Below are 19,748 nucleotides of genomic sequence, written 5' to 3' on the forward strand. Positions count from 1 at the left end.
GGGAATGGAGGAATCTAGGAGGAGGCAACACTGTGAGGAGAAACAGCATGACTTTATGTTCAAGGTTTCAGAAATGTTTCTGGGCACCTACTGTGTATCGGGCACTGGGGGCCCAGGAGTGACAAGAGCTCTGTCCCTAGACTCAAAGAGCTCTCTGCCTAGTTCAGTAACATGTCAGTGACACTTGCCCCCGGCCACAGAACTGGGTGTGGACAGTGGGTGCAGAGCTGATAAATGTGGAAAGTTCCAAGCCTTGTTGTGGAATAAACCATCATTATGGGAGGCAGCTGTGGTCCTGGATTTGACGTTTTGAAGAAGGGATGGAGGGATTTGGTTCTGCCCTGGGAATTCGTGGAGCTGGAGATGGAGAGATGGTGGTGGCCAACCAGGGCTCAGACACTGGGGAAAACGGAGGCTGCGACCTCTCCGGTCATCTCTGTGGGCCGGGCTAAACCTAGCCCATGATAGCACCCACCATCTCATCTAATCCCCATCTTACGCATGAGGAAACTAGAGCTCAGAAGAGTTAAGTAACTTGGCCAAAGTCACACAGCGTCAGAACCAGGCCTGAATCCAGGTCAGCCCAATCCTGTACCCTGTGGCCTTTCTGCTACACCGGGCAGCTCAGCTGACCTCCCCACCTACCCGCTGGCCCGAATTCCTTGCACACCAGGCTGGGTGCTGAAGGGAGGACAGTGAAGGAGCCAAGAGTCATCTGGCCTCCTGGGCCCTCTGCATTCTGGAAGCGGAGGGTCACCAAGGCAGAGAGAGACACAGGAGTCATACCTCCTTGTGCTGCCACCTCACCAACTGTGTGACTTTGCACACGTCTCTAGATCTTTCCACTCTCACTTTCTTCATTTGTATAGTCCATTCCAGGGCCCATTTAAGAAATGTAAGTGCCCTGCTCTGCTGGGCTATGTGCCTCTGCCGTGCCCCGGGAGAACTGAGGGCACCTCTGTCTTGCCTTTGCAGCTGCCCAGCTTCATCAACACCACCCTCCCGCCGCACGAGCAGGTGACAGCCCAGGAGATCGACAGCTACTTCCGCCACGAGCTCATCTACAAGAGGAACGAGCGGATGGGGAAGAGGGTCATGGCGCTTCTGCAGGAGAATGAAGATAAGATCTGCTTCTTCGCCTTCGGAGCAGGTGTGGGCCCGAGTCGGGGAGGAATGATTTGCAGAGTCTATAAGGGCTGGGAGATGTTGTAGACTGTCTCCTGACCTCTCCTTCCTGAGGGAAAGTGTGGAAGTTCAGAATGGATCAGGAGAAGCCATATAGCCCACTTCTCCTGTGTCTAGCCAAGTGTTCTTCTGTAATAGGCCTCGTGGGCAAGAAGGGTGACCCTGCCAGGGCCAGGACAGCTTCTGGGGCCCCTTCGTGTCCCAGGAGACCATGCTGAGAGCCCATCCTGCAGAGCCACGGCCAAGCCTGGGAGCGCCACGGGGCCCAATGGAGAGAGGCGGGCCCCAGCACCCCATGGCCCGGCTCCACGGCCTGGTCCAGCCCCCTCTGGGTTGTGAGACCTTGGCACAATACCATCAAGGGCACAAGCCCCTCTTCTATGAGTGGGCAGTGATAGCAATGACTATGTGATGAACTAAAAATCTCTATCCTGTGGAAGAGTTACAAAGATTAGTGGTAATGTTTCAGTAACCTAGTAGCAAGAACTCAGAACGGCAGCTGGCTTCACCGTCACCGCCAGCATCAGGACAGGTAATAGACCCTTCATCATCCCACCATGGGCCATGAGCTTGATGCTTCTCCTGGGAGCTCTGGCCTCTCTGTGCAAAGGGAAGTTCAAGGCCTGCTGCTCCCCCGACCCCGTCTCCCCTTCCCTTCTCTCCCTCAATCCTTCCTTGCTTGTGGCTCTCTCCCGTGATGACAGCAATGTCTATGATGGGGCCAGTGGATGGCATTTGCCTCCTTTATCAGTCAGCTTTGGCTCCAGAGCCACAGGATAGAAATGTCTGTCTTGCTTACATGGGCGCAAACCGCCTCCTGCTGCGTGACAGTGAAGGGGGTGGCACCATGTCTGGGGGGCGGGGGTGGTGAGCCCTCACAGCTGCTGCTGCCTCTCCGCCCTCCTCCCCTGGCCCCTGGCCTGTGCTGCACCTGCCCGCTCCAGCCATGCGTCCCTGTAGCCCGGGTCGGTCCCGATTCTGCCATGGGAGGTCTGCCTCCCCGGCCCCACCATTCAACTCGGTACACATCAAGGGGAGAGCCAGGGTCCTCTGACTGTGCCTGTGCTCCCTCTCTGTGGTCCTCAGCATGCGGGAGTCTTGTGGGACAGCGTCTGTGAGGCACACCTGCAACTGGACAGAACCAGCCCCGGCTTGCGGTGGAGCACGACCATGACCTGTGGTGGCCTGTAGCTGGTCCCTTCCCCTCTGACAGCCTTAGTGAACTCATCTGAACAGAAGGATTCAAAAGCACAGGGGCCACTGGAGATTCCAAGAGCTATCTGAACAGTTTTCAGAGAAGAGAGGGGTTCCTGGAAGGGGTGTCTAAAGAAGCCAGCAGGAGCAAGACCTTGACTGACCATGTGGAGAGGGGAAGGCTACCCTCCAGGTGCAGAATACCTACTGGGGACCTGGCATAAGCCAGGACAGCTTTGGGGATTGGGAGGGGAGTAAGTGCACCCCAACACACCCTGTCACCGTCCAGCTGCCCTCTAGTCCTCCCTCCGTGGGCATCTGGGCTGTGCTCCTGCCCGGAATGGTCCTCCACTGACTAAAAAGGGGAGCCATTCTGAGCCCAGTCAGCCTTGTGGCTTCTCTCTAGGCATAGGAAGGGCCCCCTGGTGAGCCTGATCCCTGAGGGAGGCCAGTTAGAGATCCAGCATTCCACATGGCCCACCCGAGTGGTAGGACCTTCTCCCCCAGCTGTCCCACGGCCCAAGACCAGACCTACCCAGGATCTGAGCCTGGCCCTTTCCTGTGAGTGAGGGAACAGAGGGCTTGGAGATAAAAATCACAGCAATGCGGGCAGTCTTGGGCACTGGCCTGCTTCTGAAACCCAAGTCCACAGAGACACAAATGTGCCCTCAAGCACTCGGCCAGCACGCAGCCGCCATGCCCATTTCTAGTTTGTTCCCCATTTCTGCAAACCAGCTGACCCTGGAGGGTCCTGTGGACAGGCCACCAAAAAGACTCACATCCATCCACTCTTTCCATCCCCATCGCCACTGTCCCAGGCCAAGCCTCCATCAGCTCCAGGCTCCTGGCTCCAGCTCCACCTTCGCCGCCTCCAGGCTGCTCCCTGCATAGCAGAGCCAGCGGCTGCTGCTGGCTTTGGCTCCCACCCCGCCTTGAGCTGCTGGAGGGCTCCCACCACGTGATCACTCTGGGGTTTCAGTAGCATATAACAGGTCTCAAGCTTGATGAGCGTGTAAAAGAATGAATGAGGGAAGGAATGAGCACATGAATGAACGTTGACCAGATCCTTCCCTCCTGGACTCATCTGAGCCCGGTGGACACGAGAGCCGTAAAGTCAGGCTCTCAGAGGCCTGCTGTCCAAGGATAAGCCCAGAACCACATGCAGATCTTGCTGGCAGCTGCCCCCTGGAGGCTCAGCCCGTCCTGAGACAATGGTCCGAGAATTTGAAGGCTGGAAGCAGCCTCCAAGCTCAAGACTGCCCTCCTTGTCAGAGTCCCAGACTGACTCAGGCCAAGATCTGAGTGAACCTCACAGCAAGTCAGGGAGAGAGCCAGGACTGGACCCCGGGCCCGGGAGCTACGCGCCAGGAGCTCTGTTCTCATGTGCAGTCAGGGAGCCTGCTGTACAGACCTGTATTGGCATGGAACATGCCCCCACATAATCCATAGCGAGGAAGGTCCACACCCACCTCGCTGCCTTCTTATGGCCATAACTCCCAAGCCCCACACCCTAGGTCAAGGCTGACTGCCACGCAGGCCGGGCCCCAGTGCTCAGGCAGCGTGCCACCTGCAGACGGCTGGCAGACACAGCCCATCCGCTCTACATGCTCCTGTCTGGGCACCTCTGTGGTCCCATCTCAGGCCTTCCTCAGCCCACTTCTGCTCCAGAATCCCCTCCTGGAAGCCCCCAGGCGCAGACTGGGGTCTCCAGAGCAGATGGCGGTCAGCCACCCCCTCTCCCTTCTGCTCCAGAGACATTTGGTACAAAGAGTAAGAGGTTTGGTGTGGGGAGGCTTGGGGGTCAAGGGGGGCTCTACCATTGTAGACACCAGGAAAGCCATTTCCTCTCTAAGGGCCTCAGTCTCTCGAGTGCAAAATGGGGATAATACACCTGCCTCATCAGACTGTGCTAAATATGTTCACTTTAGATCACAGGGTTAACATTCTCTACAGCAGTTTGGGGGAGGGGGTCTTTATAATAAAAACTCCTACTGTGTGCCAGCCCCCCTGCAGGCTCTGACGTTATATTACCTTTGTGATCACAATAACACCTTGAGATGGGCCTTACCATACTCATTTTGCAAATGAAAACTAAGTCCTAGAGAGGAAGAATGGCTTCCTCCAGGCCATGCACGCAGACCTTCAACTTGAACCCTGGCTTCTAGGGTCCCAGTCCCAGCCGTTTCAGAAATGTGGACGGTTTTGTAGGAAGGGTATCCTTGTATCTGGCCCACTCCACAGAAGAGTCGTCTCCTTGGTGTTGGTGATGTTTCTGTAGCAAGGTACCATCTGACCTCTTGGAGAGGTTATTCAGTGGCAACTGGGGTGTGAACGTGTGTGACAATTCTGACCAGGCCTGGGTGACATCTAGGGGCCCAGATGGAAGCCCTGCCTCTCCAGGAGGTGTCTGTGGTCAGTGTGGAAACCCAGATGTTCTAGAATGACCTAAGCCACTGCCATGGGGGGGAATGCCAGCCCAGGGGGAGAGAAGGCCTGATTCTCGACTATCAGGCTCAAGGTCAAGCTGAACCTGCTGGGCTCCCACAGATCTCATGCAGGTTCTTAGATTTCTTGGGTTTCTTCTACTCTGTAAATAACTTTGAAAAAATAGGTACTAGGTGGTAAGTTTTTATTAACTATATTTATTCAATTTACAGGCTTAGGTGGTAAGTTTTTATTAACTATATTTATTCAATTTACAAGCTTATCTAATCTAAAATGATCTTCTTTCTACCATGTTGGAAGTTGAACATCTTTTGCTTTAAAAAACAAAACAAAACAAAACAAAATGTTGGTGATACAAGGCAAAGGGAGCTCTCAGAGCCTTTACTTGGCAAAAGAAAAAGCTGGTAACTATATTGTTCCCCTACGCACCCTGCTTTTCTTACAGTGGGACAGAATGGAGCAGGTCTGAAACATGATGTAAGAATGCCATAGGAGCATTGAGGCTGCTCAATGAGGAAAATTACTAACCCGGGCTTCTGAGACGGCAGGAAGGGTGGAATCAGAGCTCAGGTAGAGGGTCTGGCCCTGGCTAGAGAAGGGCATTTCCTCACCTGTAACTGAAGGAGGGAGGAGGCCAGCAGATGGGTGATTTGCTAGTGGAAAAGTCACCTGATGGCTGTCTAATCAGAGCTCCTCTCTAGAGAGGGTAAAGGCATCTGCAGAGAAAGAGGCAGCAAGTGGAAGGTTCTTGGTTTAAAGAGAGAGCATTGGGCCTAAATGCAAGTGAGACTGGCTATAAGGAGTGGCATGCACAGGAAGTTAAACAGATCAAATCGCCCAGAATCAAGTTCATTCCCTTTAGTCACACGGTACCTCCTGGGCCCCGGGCTCCAGAGGGAGAGGGAGGTCTCAGTCCCAAGCAATAAAAGAAGATTACAGTGTTGTTCCTAGCGCCAGGGAACTGGGCCTTCTCGAGATCTGTTAATTTATCAGCTGATCCTGGAACCTGGAATGGATTGAGTAACCTAGGAGCTGGCAGAGCTGGGGTGGAGCTACAGACCAGACTCAAAGGTGGACCAGATAACCACTAGAGCCCGCTCATCTCAAACTCTGGAGCCAGTGCTTACCGTACATTCCAGAGCCCTGAAGGGCTATGATCTGAATATGGTTCTACCTGCTGGCCTTCCGAAGCCCTCTGACACCCCGCATCCTCTCATCCCAGCCTTCTCACGTTCTAGTAGAGTTTGCCTCCGTCACTCCTGGATTCGTGGGAGGGTTTTGGAGCTAAGAGCTTCCAGCCCATGGAGAGCCCTCCCCGAGGGCTGCGGCCACCTGCCCCCATGAGCAGCGGAAGTCCCCTCGGCAGAAAGCGTGCTCAGGCAGGCGGTGTGAGCGGCAGAGACTTTGGTGCTGCGGCTGCTGCCCGAGTGCCTGCCTGCCCGGCCCCCGCCAGCCTCTCTCTCTCCCCAGCCCAAGCGCCACAAGGCCACACTCAGCAGCACGCTGAGGGGCCGGAACACAGAAGCCAAGTAGTGGTGCAGGCCCGAGCGTGAGAGCAGGGCTGGAAGCCCAGCGTCCCGGAACACCCATCATATCTTTCTTTGTAAATAACAGAGGCCGCAGCTCCCTAAAAGGGGCACTATCCTGACTGAAGGACATTCATAGGACCTTTATGTCCTCCATTCCCCTTGGAGGGAGACAGGATGGTATTTATTATTCCATTGGGCAGACAGGTAAACCGAGATACAGATGGGAAGTGAGAGACACAGACCTGGAGTGAACTGATGGTCACGCTGATAGGCCATTCCTATCGATGGCCAGTCCCCGCCCTGCCCAGAAAAGATCCAGCTGCTGCTTGGCTGTCTGTGCTGCAGACTGTGCCCCTCTCCTCTCCTGCCTGGCCTTTCCACCAACTCCTCTCTAGGCTCCCACAGCCCTGTAGGATTTCCTTATCACAGCCTGGCTTGTGCCGAGCTCCTTTGTCATCTCTCAGTCTAGGAGGGAAGGTAAGACAGAGAAGGCTTCCCAGAGGAGGTAAGAACCAGTTAAAATTTTCCCGAGGCTGGTCCAGCTGTATCATCCCCACAGTCCTCAGGACAATATCCACAGCTGCCTGCCTCCCGCCGGGGTTCTCCACTCGGCAGCCTCAGGAACAGAGCTCATGGCTGAGCACAGAAGAAGAGCCATGTCCCCCTGGAGGGCCCTCCTTCACCTTGGAAATGAGGGACGCTGCAAACAGGCAGCACACACCCAGCCGTTTTCTCCTCACGCAGGGGCACGCCCATGGCCTGCCACACTCCCCACGCTGGAACATGAGGCCACAGCATCCGGAAGTGTTTCAGAATTTCCAACGGCTCTTCAAAGGGCGCTGCTCCCCACCACGCTCACATCTGGCAGCTGGCACGCCTGCTCCGGGCTGTGATCCTTGGCCAGAGTCGCCCTTCCTGTTTCAGCCCAGAGCAGCCAGCCAGCCAGAGGAACATCCATCTGCTAGCTCGTCCCTCACGGGAGCCACCTCTGCCCTCTGGGATGGGGGAGAGGAAAGAATGGAGGACGCATGCCCCAGGCTGGATCTGTCAGGGAGCCGGGATTCATGGAACATTGGCCACGGGCTCGGCACTCTTGCGGGACCGCATAGGGAAGGCAGAAGAAGAAAGCGGCCTCGTTAAGAGCACGGGCTTTGGAGCCAGACTGCCTGACCTAGAAGCCTAGCGCTTCTCCTTAGACGAAGTGGCCCGGGCAGACCAGGTGCTTCACTTCCTGACATCAGATTTCTCCTTCCGAAAATGAGCCTGAGAGTCAGGGGTCTGGTCCTTGGACTGCTCAGTGCCTGGAGCAGTGCCGTCTCTGGATAAATGGGAGCCCTCGGTGTTATTAATGCTTCTGAGTCCTGGCTCCTCAGAGCCCATAGTCCCCCAAGGATAGGACTCCCCTGACCCAGGAGAGAGCAGGGCCATCCAGGGAGAAGGAGGAGGCAGAGGAGGCAGCCATCTCCATCCTCCAAGGACACAGATGAACACTGCGCAGAGACCCCTAAAGCCGGCTCAGCTCCAGTCAGCGGTGAGGCTCAGGAGCAGGTTGGCCAGCAGGGAGCTCTCCTGGGTCCCGGCTGCTACCTTGGCCACAGTGAGTCCCAGACTGGGCACCACCCCCTGCAGCCACAGAACCCCTCACAGGCTCTGTCTCCGGGGCTCTCCCCCAGGGCCTCACCGTGACCTCAAACCGCTCTGCACAGTGTTTGCTTGGGTCTAGAGTGGTGTCAGACCCCAGGAGGTAAGGCCGCCTTGTCTGACCCATCTCAGGACCCCCAGGGCCTGGCACGTGCCTGACATGTAGGAGGTCCCTGAAAGGGCTTGTGGCTCCAGGCCCTCAGGGTAAAAACCTCCAGCACTTCTGCCCTCACGGATAGGGTGGGGTGCATGGAGGAGACTTCCTCACGTCTAAACAGGGTTAATTGAAAGACGATCTGCTCCAAAGAGAATGAAAAAGCTCAAACCCTGGGGATTTTAGAAGAACCAAGAGGATTGGTGTGGAGGGATGGGCCTGGTGGGGGATGGGGGGCGTGCTTCTACAAGGACAGACACAACTGGGGGAGGTCGTGAATGGGACCCCAAAGCGGGCGATTGTCAGACAGGTATCAGAGGCCCAGAAGCAGCTTCAGCCCTAGAGGGAGGCTATGTTGTGCCCAGGGAGCCCCTGCCTCAGCAGCTGCCCCCAGAAGTGCCCTTTAAACAGACGCACTCCAAGCCATGAACGGGCTCAGGCCAACCCCAGTTCTGTCGCCTTCTCTCTGTGTGATGCTGGGCAAGTTCTGCTGGCCTCAGAAACATCACAATGAGGTCAAGTGACACTATAAATCAAAGTGTCCAGTTCTGCCTGAGTACTGGAGAGACGGGAGGTGGGGTTGTTTTTCTTGGTATTTGTATCCATCCTCCCATTATTTAACAGCAGAGCAAAGCTGACCAGCTGAAGGCTCAGGGCTCTTTGTTTCTGATGTCCTGGGTTCTGGCAACTTCCAGAGAAGAGCAGATGATAAAGGGGGCAGAATCGGGTTCCACCTGGATTTGCCCAGCTCCCCAAAGGGTGTCTGAACCCCGTCTGAGCAGGCCTGACAAGCACTCAGTGACTCTCTACTTACATACCTCCAGGGAGGGGGCCCTCACTCCCACACAGAGCTGGACAGTTGTGTGAGAGAGTGTTTTTTGGGCCCTGCTGAAACCTGGCCCCTTAGTCTTGTGCTGCCATGATCCAGAATCCCATAGCTTGCCCCACTTTCCTGACCCTCACCGTGCCCCACCTCCCCTTTCACTTCACATTCCAACAACCTGGAACCCTGGGTGGTGGGCTGCACAGCCATGCTCTTCTTTCGTTTGTGCCCACAGAAGTGCTAAGTCCCGTCGTGAAGGCCCTTCCTTCAGCCCACTGGCCCCTAGTGGGGCTCCCTCACTGCAGGGCTCTCCCTGCCACATAAGGCTGTGCATGCCTGTCCCCCGAGCCCCGCCCTGGACTCGATCTCCTCTGGGGTGGGGACCATGTGTCTCAGCTCCGGGACAAGACTGGGTGCAGGGGACACATCATCTCTGTCCTTCCTGAGCTAAAAACGCCCCCGCCCTGCCCTGGCTGGCCCAGCAGGAGAAAGGAAACCCAATTCTGCCAGTTTCCCAGGCAGATCTTCCTTGGAAGATCAGAAGCCCCATGATACCCCCAGTTGTCCGCCATCCCCAGGGCCCTCCATCCAGCCCTTCTGTCACACTTCCTCGGGAAAACAAACACCTCCGTCACTTGGCATCCGGCTGGCTAATCCTGGCAGTTGGATTAGCATTTGAAAGTTTCCCTTGCATTAATTTCAGACAGAACATAAATATGAGCTTGGGATCCCTCTTCCAGGAGGAGAAAACTGGAAACCCAGCGTGTTCACTGGAGAGAAAACATGTGTGCTGGCCGAGGGGAGCCTGTGTTACTTTGGAGCCATTGTGGGAACATCTGGTTCTCCCCCTCTGCACGGCCCCCCCAACACTATCTTGAAATTACCCTGTTAATTGGCCCGTTCTTCTTGCTGAGCTTTTCTCTCCAATCTGGTGAACTCTGAAAGGACACATATTGCTGACAGTTCCTGGCCCCCCAAATGCGAACTCGGAATCCTTCGCAGACGCTAAGACCTCAGAGCAAATGTACTAGAACGTGCAGCGAACTAGGACATGGCTGGATAAGAAGTCAGAGCTTGGCATTTTACCAGTTGTGTGATCTAGGGCAAGTCCTTTCCTCTCTCTGAGCTCTAGGTTCCACATCTGTAAGCGGTGGGGTACCTCAAAAGGTTGCCACAAGGCTGAAATGAAATGACGTTCGAGAAGCACCCAGGAGACTCACCGATTAGGAGTTTGTGCTTAGGTTATCCAGTGATGGACTCCTAGAGCTGGGAAGACCCAGGAGACCATGGAAGGCAACAGAGGCACAGAGAGGGGAAGGAAACTGCCTGAGGTCACGCAGCTCGTTAGCTGCGGAGCCAGGTTTTCTGTCCTAACCGCACAACAGGGTTTTTTGCTCTGCTCTACCATGCCTTCCCATGTCGGGAGGCTACCAGGCTGGAGCCAGCTGAGGGGTAGAGACTAGATCCAGCCTCCGTTCCGTTTGCTGAGCCTGGTGCCCTGGCACAAGGGGAGTCTTTTCTCTGCACTAAAATATGATGGGGCTGTGCCCACTGGGAGCAGGACGCCTTCCCTGTTTCTATATGAATGTTCTCTAAGTGGTACTCTGACTTGTGGGGTCCAGGAGACAATCACCAAATGAGCCCCACCATTTGTAAGACCTATGATCCTTCTGCCCCACAACCATGTATGTCCCCTCCTGGCTACAGGGGCCCCTCCTCCAGGAAGCTTTCCGTGATATCCTCGGTAGATGAGTCTCTCCACTGCCGTGCCCTGTGTTTTCATTTCTGGGTTCTTTTTCTCTTCTCTCTTTTCCTCTCTATCTCTGTCTCTTTATATCTCTGCCCCGTTTTTGTCTTTTTCTATCTCTTGCTTTCCATTTCAGTGTCTTTCCTTTTCTCTCTCTCCCTCCCACTGTCTCTAAGTCTCTTACAGCCTGTCTCCCAGCCCCTCTCTCCCCCTCTCATCTGTCTGTCTGCTCTCTGTTTCCTTGTGTCCTGGCATTCTCTCCCTCTCCCGGGAGACACTCCTGGGAGTGTCTCTTTTCTCTCTCAGCCCCTCTGTTGTCTCCTCTCCCCTAGTCTCTGTCTCTGTCGCTCTGTCGCTCTGCGTGCCCCACCCCTCACTGTCCCGCCTCCCTTCCCTCCTCTCCTCGTCCACGTAGCCTCAGCAGATGAAATGGAACCGACCTTCCTGCAGAGAGCTGGCCAGGAAACAGCTGTCAGTGCTGGAAGGAACAGCTGAGCAGTGGCCAGGAGACCCCAGGAGCCTGGGCAAGCCCGCAGGCTAAGCCCCAACATTGGGGCCCCTTTGGAAACTTTCCACACCTTCCCTGCAGGTTTCAGGATGGGCGTGGTGATGTTTTCGGGATTTGTGACCTTGGAGGCAAGCCTAGGCCCTGTCTGCCAGCCTCCAGGGACAGCACGCACCAAGCCCTGACTCGGGCTGGTGTGAGCTCCTGGGATTGGTGGAATCTGCGGGAGCATCACCAAGAGGCGGGGCAGGGGCTACAAGGGAGGGGGATCTGTGAGTTCAGGTCTCCTGGGGATAAGATGAGATCAGGGCAAGGATATGGAGTAACGGGTTTTGTCATTCATTCATTCAACAAACATTCATGAAGCCACCACTGTATGCCAGACTTGGGCTTAGCCCTGAGGCCAAGGATGAATCAGACATAGCTCCTGCCCTTGAAAAACTCAGTCTCCCCTCAAATGGCTTGTTGAGAATGCATTCTGACGGGCATCTCTGGGGGTGGGGTGGGTGGGAAGATCATTCCGGCTGCAGAGAGAGAGCAAGGAAGGCCATTCTGCAGTGACTCAGGCACAAGCTGATGGGGACCTGAGCTGAGCTGGTCAAGCATGGATAGGAGAGAGAAATCAGAGGGCCTCTGGTCACTCATTGGATGAGGAGGGCGAGGAAAATCAAGCCAGAGCCCATCTGAGTTGGATAACAGAGCTCAGTTGAGACACATCCCAGGAGGGGAGGGTGAGCTAGGTTTTGTAGGCTGTGGAGGCTGTCAGGTACAGACGTCCGGTAGGCTGCGGGACAGACAGGTCTGGGCGAGGACAGTAGTTCCAGAGTGGTCCACACTGCATGGTGATTGACACCATCATGTGGATGATTTGTCCACAGATTGTGGGGAAGCAGAAGGCTATGGACACGATTCCTGGGGCCCCCACATTTACTGGACGGGAGAAGGGGGACACGGGGCAGTGAGAGGGCTACAAAGAGAAGAAGGACAGCACCATGTCGTGGGGTCCTATGAAGCCAAGCCCAGAGAGGGAAGGGCTGGGCCGCACTGGGAGCACAGGCTCAGGAGTGGGTGGCGGGTGTGTGTTATCCTAGCGCAGGGGTTCACAGGGAGGGCGCCCCCTGGAGCTGTGCAGGAGCTGCCTCTTGTAGGGGGCAGGCAACGGGAGACTCTGGTCTCTTTGCCTTGCAGGGAAGGAAGTAAAGGCAGGCGTGGCTTAGAGAAGTAAAAATGGGATTTGCAAAAATCATTGCTGATGGCTTCCAACTAGTTTCTCAAAGTATCTGGAGTCTTCTGTTCAGGCAGTGTCTGGAGCTGCTGAGGCTGAGGACATGGATGGGACACTGATTGGACCCCAAAACGCTGTCAGGCAGCTCTCGGGATCCAGCTGGAGCTCTGTACGGCTTGGGCCCTTCCGAGCACCACCTCCCCCAGCATCAGGAATGCTCCTCTTGGAGTGCGTAGCACAGCTTGGTAAATACTCACCACGGCTCCTATGCAGCTGGAGGCAGCCTGCTCTCCCTGGTTGCTCTTGAAATCCTCTGGGCGGACCACTGCTGGGCCTGGAGGCCCTCGCCTTTAAAGGGTCTCCATGGAGGCATGGAAGGAATGGCCTTTGCTGCCGGGAGTAAATTCCAAGAACTGCTGGCAGGGAGCTCCTACAACCCGTTTGCCAAAGGCCACCATGCCCAGACTCCCTTCCAGCTCCGTCACACTCGGGGACCAGGCAAGAGTGGGCAGGACTCTGTGCCCCCCCCCCCCCGAAGGACTAGCTTAGCTCATCACTCAAGAGTGCACACTGGGCTTCTCCAAAGAACGGTAACTCCTCCTGCCTCATCAGGATCTCACCAGCCCCCGAAGGGATGCATGCCCATTTGACACTCAGGAAAACGGGCTAGGGGCAAGGAAGCCACTTGGCTCAAGAGACGCATAGCCATGGCAGGAGATTGGGTCTCTGTCCTTAACAGGACTGGGTGAAGCCCAGGGTCCTGGGAGGGTCTGCTCATGCCTGTGTTGTCTGCGTGTCTTCTACACTCGGCTTCTTGAATGAACCTCAGTTATCCCCTAACCTTCCACGTGCTGTTTCCCCTGTCTGAAACCCTCCCCCCCCCACCCCATGCCCAACTCTCGTCCTCACCTGGCTAATTCTTATCCCACCCTTCAGCTCTCACTGCCTCCTCCAGGAAGTCTTCCCTGACTTGAAGTTGTGCTTCCCTCAGCATAGTACTTAGCCCCAATCAAAAGACTTTGATTCTGAGACCAAGTGCCTGGAACAGGCCCCTGTCTCTTCACCACTGACTAGCACTAGAGATCCACTGGCTCAGTATGTGTCAGATTAATGAAATGAATCAGTAAAGAAAGGGGGGGAGGGGGAATACATTTTGGTCGGGTTCTCCAGGGTCAAACAGAAACTTTCCCCGGAGAGTCTGAGAGCCAGGGGAGCCCATGGATCCCTCCCTTGTACAGAGACATTAAGAGCTTTTGCGCATAATGGATTTGCCTGAGGTCTCAGAGCGGGTGAGGCAGGTCCTGGACTAGACGCCAGGTCTCTCATTCCCAGACCAGTGGTCTCTCGCAGTGATCCCAAGGTGGATTTCAGGGACAGGGGTGGGCCAGCGCAAGAGAGCAGAAGCCGGCCCAGAGGTGTGCAGGGGGGCAGCGGAGGGGATAGGCTCCACCCTCTGTCCACCGCTCTGCAGCCCCCGCCTCACCCCCTCTGTGCCGGAGTCTCTCTGGTCCCGCCCAGCTTGTCCACTGTCTGCTCTCTTCAGACCTCCCCAGGGCTGTCAGCGCGCTGACCTTCCGGCTTCCCACCTGTCACCACCTGTCACAGGCGATTAGACTAATGGCACAGGGATTTCCCCCCAGGTTCTGGGCTGAATGGGGAGCTGAGGGGAACGTGCCGCCCATGGGAGTGGGGCCGCAGGGCAGGCACACGGGCTAGGAAGCGACAAGGGGTCACTGCCACTCTGCCCACATCTAATAGGTAGGGGGATCGAGGCCCAGGGAGGACGAGGGGCTGGCCAGGGTGCTGACTCCCATCACTTAGCCTTCTGAGGACCCTTCCTCACCGGAACCTGGGAGAACCTTAGCTGTTGCCAGACTTCATGCCCGCGTCCTGCTGAAGGAGACCATTTTCTGGGCTCATCTGGGAGTGTGGCTCTCTGCATTCTGAACCACCAGCAACAAGGCTGGCCTCAGAGCAAGTGCACCATAAATGTTTGTTGAATGAATGCTTAATGGGTTGGGGTGAGGATACCAGCACCCCCCCCCCACCAGCAGGAGCCACCTCAGCAGTGTTCGGCTCCCGCTTTAGACCCCTTCTGTGCCCCCGCTGCTGTCTGCTGGACCTGCAGCCATTGCAACCATGCGTTGCTCTCTCCTTCCCCAGAATCTGACACCTGGTGAGTTTTCTGGGGCCACTCAGGGCCTGGATTGTAATGTGTGGTTCACAGAGGCTGGATAGAAGGTGAACGAATGAATCCACAAAGGTCTTTACCCTGTGGAGCATTGTGGGGAGACAGACATGAACACAGAGAACCCACTCCAGTGCTAAGAAATGGGCCCTCAAACTGCTGGTGGAACTCACGAAGATGAGCCACAGACCTGCTGAGGGCCGGAGGGCTTCTTGGAGGAGGTTTTCTCCAAGCTGGGCCTTGCATGACCCCTTTCGGCTGCTCATTTCTGTTGCTTGTCTTACATGGGCTGAATTCACTTTACTTTTCTGGTATAAAACTGTGTGGCGGCCACAGCTGGCGCCTGGGTCCTGTGCACGGAGACTGTGTTGCAGGTCATTACCATCTGAGTCTGGGGTCAGCCTCAGAGTACGAGGCACAGCGAGACCACGTGAAACACTTGTGACCTTTGCCACAACGCCAACCACTGTTCCAGCTGTCCTCCCACTAGGCCAGCAGGGAATGCTACCATCATTCCCTTTACAGAGGGGAGCCCACGGAAACTGGGGCCTGGGGACATATGACGGGTGAGCTGCAGAGCCAGGATTTGGACCCATGCCAAGGTGGCACCGGGACAACATCCAGACACACTGTACCATCTTGGGTATAGGTGGTCCCTGGCCTAAGGGGTCCCCAGTGGCTGGTGACTTGGCATGTGGCTGAGTCCACTCTGACTCTTGTGTTCTAGGTCATTTCCTGGGAAACAACACAGTCATCGACGTCCTTCGGCAGGCAGGGCTGGAAGTGGAGCACACACCGGCAGGGCAGACCATCCACAGGTGAGAAACTCAGGCATCTGCGGGGTACGGGCCTGGCAGGCCTGCTGCCGCCACCACGAAGCCCACCGGAGCCTGTGGAGCATGGCTGGGCTGCACCCTGTCCTCCTGCTCGGCTTGCGGGGCAAGTTGTGAAAAAGCGTCGTAGGGACCCGCTGTGACCGAGCAGCCAGGAGTGGAGGGGCTGGGCTGGAGGTGAAGGGACTGGGAAGGAGGCTGCCATGCTATCTTGGCAGCCTGGGAGGTGAGGTTGGGGACAGGGCAGTAGGAATGGGAGGAATGTTAGATCCTGAGAGATGCTCAAGATTTAGAGCCGGGTTGGGGTGGGGTGGGGAGAAGGACTCTGTAGGACACCTGGGGTGCTGCCTTGAGAACCAGGGGATGCCCAGCCCCACCCACACCTGTTCCTCACCTTCCTCTGACCACACCTCGGCTGCGCCCCCCTCCCCGTGACTTTCCCATCAGGACATACCTTCTCCACTCAAATAGCCATCACTGGGCATCTGAGGGGTTCCTGTCCCTACCCTAGGTGGGGGTCCTATGGGCCCACTTGTGGTCCACAGTGCCAGGGCAGGCATGATAGGGTGTCCGCCCACACTGGGCAGCTCTGGGGGAGGCAATGACAGCATCCTCAAACTTGGGGATTCCCTGCAGCCTGTGCCCCAACCATATTGCCGGAACCTTCCTCACTAGACAACAAAGGCGACCACAGTGCAGTTTCAGCCCCTGTCTCTGACGTGACATGAGCCAGGGTCAGAAAGAAGCTTGAACAATCATAGCGAACATTTATCGATGGTTCACTGTACACTAGGCTCTCAGCGTTTCTAGCTCATTCAATCCTCTCAAAAGCTCAATGAGTTAGGAACTAGAGTATCCCCACCTTAAAAGTGAGGAATTGGAGGCCCAGAGAGGTGAAGTCACTTGCAGAGGGATACACAGCTCATGGTAATGGCAGTCTGGCTCTAGACCCTTCCTAAACTCCTAACCACTCCCTGTCCCCTCTCTGGGGACTGGAGGTGGGTTTGGAGGCAGGGGTGCTCAGGAATGACTGAGGCTTTGCTCCTTGCTCTGCAGAAATGAGGCTTGGACCCCTAGCCCCCCAGAGCTTTGAGCCTCTGGTCCCCTAGCTCTGGGCCAATGCTCACCGCTGTCTCCATGGCACTTCTAGAGGACCTTAAAAACTCCCTCGTATTGGATTCCTTCCTCCTCTGATCACCTGAGTCAAGCTCATGACACTGTTCTTCCTGAACATTTGAGTGCAGCACAAAGCAGTCTGCCCTGGGCCAGCGCAGGGGTGTGCTCGAGGAGCAAGGGACCCAAGGCAGCCTCGGGGACAAGGCATTCCGCACGCTCCCCTTCACAGCCCCAAGGACTTCATCCGAGGCTCATTGTGTCTGTCCAGGCCAGGCAGGGTGGGCAGACAGGCCGGGGAGGTTGCCTCTGCTCCTATTCATCTCAGAGCACAGGCATTAGAGGAAGCCCTCCCCCCCGCCCCCGGCCCGCCGCCTCTCCCGCCCGCCTGCCCAGCCCTGCTCCTAGAGCTCTCAGGCTGAGCCTCCAGCACACGCTGAAATCCTGCGGGTGGGGTGAGGGGCCGGGATGCTGAGGAGGCCCCAACAATAAAAGCCATCATCGGCCACAGGTGCTTCCTGGATCCATCTTTTTGTCTGCCTGTTTTGAATTATCTCCCTAGCAGCTGCAGCATCTCCTGAACCCTGGGAATCTGGGCTTGCCGTGGGGGCTGGGGACGGACAGCCTGAGCCGATGGCCTTCTCTCCTTCAAGGAGGGAGAAGCCCTTCACCCCATCGTGCATGCGGGACTGGAGGAGGAGGACAGGCTGTGTGCCGCCTCGGGTGTCACTGGACCTTTATAGTTCCCCACGCCACGTCCAGCCTTCTGCCAAGACCTGATGTCCTCCAGAGGAAGTCCGTTCGGGCCCCAGAGAGGAACGAATAAAAGGGAGAGGAGCAGACGATGTTCCCGGGCTGAGAGACCTGTGTAGGTAGCGCTGTATGGGATGTGAATTCCACGACCACACGCCTAATCAGTGTTTCAGTGCTCACTACAGCCAAGTCCCTTTGCCGGCAGGCCAGGTGTAAAGAAATGCTTGTTACGGGTCGGGCACTGTGTTAGGACCTCAGCTCATTCATCCGTGCGACAAGCTTAGGAAGTAAGTGGGAATAGGACTACTCCCATCTCGCGGCTCCCTGCTGCTCCTCAGCCACTGCCCCGCAGAAGCACGGGCTGTGGCATCCCCATTTCGCAGAGCAGGAGAACGAGGCACAGCGCGGTTAGTCACTTGCCCCAAGACCCTCAGCCAGAGTTTGTGGAATGAAAGACCCCGACGAAGGTCAGATATGCCCCCCAGTGACCTGCCCACGGCTCACCCCTCCCCTCCCAAGAGTCTGGGCTCAAACATCACCAGCCAGTGGCCAGACCCCCCTGCATGCCAAGCGCCCTCCACCTCCGTGCTCCCTCTCCGGCCCCCCTCAGGGGCTCTCACCATCTGCCGTCCTCACTGTCCATCTTCCGCTTCGACGTGCGAGCTCAGAATGGACAGGAACCCAGTTTGGACTGTTCTTGCCCAATCCCTAAAAGAGTGCCCGGCATCTGGATTCCCTCAATGAAAAGAGTCAGAGCTCCATTTCCCAACACCAGATACTCTCGCTGGGTGCAGCAGGGGCACGGAGCTTCTTCTCCTGTGGTGACAGCCTTCCCACTGGGTGCCATTCCCTGTTACGTATGAGCGACATAGTCCCACACGTGCACCTCACGTGCTCTTGCCCGTTTCCAGCCCCGCCGCCCGGAGCCCTGAGCCCCCACCCGAGAGGACCTCGGCGAGTCCGGCCCCAGTCACCCCTGCCGCCGCCGTCCCTGCAGCGCCCTCGGCAACCCCCACTGTCCCGCCTGAGGAGGAGGACCCAGCCCTGTCCCCACACCTCCTGCTCCCCGACAGCCTCAGCCAGCTGGAGGAGTTTGGGCGGCAGAAGAAGTGGCACAAGAGGCAGAACAAGCAGCAGAGGCCACGGCAGTTCAATGACCTGTGGGTTCGCCTCGAGGACAGGTGAGCAGGGATGGGGCGGGCCGTCCGGGGCTGGCCACCTCTCCTGCCGGCCTCACACACACACACCCCTGCCCCAGGGCCACAGCCCCTCTCTTCCCTGGGTGCTGCTCAGAGGAAGTGAGCCAGGTGGGCACTTGAGCGGAAACTTCTGGGGAGAGCTTGATACTCCCCGATCCCTGTTCACAAAGCCTCCTACTGTTCATCTGGCAGGGCTTACAGAGCATGCTTATATCTGATTTTTCATTTTTAGTCTCAAAATGAGAGCAAGTACACTTTTTTTCATTTTAAAGATGAGGAAACAGAAACCTAAGGTGCATTGGCCAAAAGTCTGCTTTGCCTTTAGCTTCCCTGGATGCAGCTAGGGTGCAAAACAGGCTCTGTTTGTCCCACGGGCCAGACGGTGACACTAGGAGAGAACAACACAGCCTGGCTCCATGGAAAGGTTGCGAGCTCCCTGTCCCTGGAAGATCTGAGTGGCCAGCACCCGGTCAGGGAGGGAGCAGAGGGTCCCACTCTGCAAGAAAGAGATGGCAGGGGCTGACCACTGCCCTTATGGCTGTGGGCTCCATCTCGGGAGAGGATGGCATTCATGGTGCACGGCCGTGAGCATGGGCAGGTGCAGAGATCATCCTACGGTGCTAGTAGTACCTGCCTGTCCCGTGCCTGCGTGCCCCTGCTGCCCCGTGCCACCCTCCCAGCCTGTCTGTCATCGCGGCTCCTGCTGAAAGCAGGATGCCACCTCCCAGCTTCTGCCTGCAGGCTCAAAACAGTCTCCCTAGCTTCCGCACTGGGGTGGGAGTCTGTGTGTGTGGTGAACAGTGTCACCAGACACCACGCGGGATGCCCCAGGGAGTGACTGTGAGTGAAGGTCAGAGTCCTACCCACTGCGGTAACCAACCCTGGCCTTCGTGCCCCAGCAGTGGGCCCTTGGAGACTCGGAGTCTCCCCTGAGCCCTAAAGACCATCATCTGGGATTTCCCCTGCACCCCAAGAAAGAGTCATCCGGGGTACCTGCAAACAAACCTATGTCCAGGCCCCTGTAGCCCTCCTAATCTGACCCTGCACTGCACAGGCCTGGGGAGCTGGGAGCTGTGTTTGCCCTCGGGCTGAAGTTGCACTCGGGAGACTTCTCCACAGCTTTGGGGAATGTGGACCTAGTTCTGCATTTACAGGCTGGGGGAAATGGGGTCTGTCCAGGGTCACACAAGTCTTCAAGGACTGCCTCCAGCCCT

The 19,748-nt window shown here is 56.6% G+C and overlaps 1 protein-coding gene across 1 annotated transcript in view; it reads left to right on the forward strand.

The window, feature by feature from the left end:
• TRABD2B (TraB domain containing 2B) overlaps positions 1-19,748 on the forward strand; it is a 199,759-nt gene that overhangs the window by 171,165 nt on the left and 8,846 nt on the right. The window contains exons 4-6 of the mRNA XM_032361501.1: positions 976-1,150; positions 15,364-15,454; positions 18,247-18,516. Coding sequence (XP_032217392.1) covers positions 976-1,150; positions 15,364-15,454; positions 18,247-18,516 — 536 coding nt within the window. The remainder of the gene's footprint in view (positions 1-975; positions 1,151-15,363; positions 15,455-18,246; positions 18,517-19,748) is intronic.

This window comes from Mustela erminea, chromosome 10 (genome assembly GCF_009829155.1).
Source record: "Mustela erminea isolate mMusErm1 chromosome 10, mMusErm1.Pri, whole genome shotgun sequence".
In the NCBI taxonomy this organism is placed as follows: domain Eukaryota; kingdom Metazoa; phylum Chordata; class Mammalia; order Carnivora; family Mustelidae; genus Mustela; species Mustela erminea.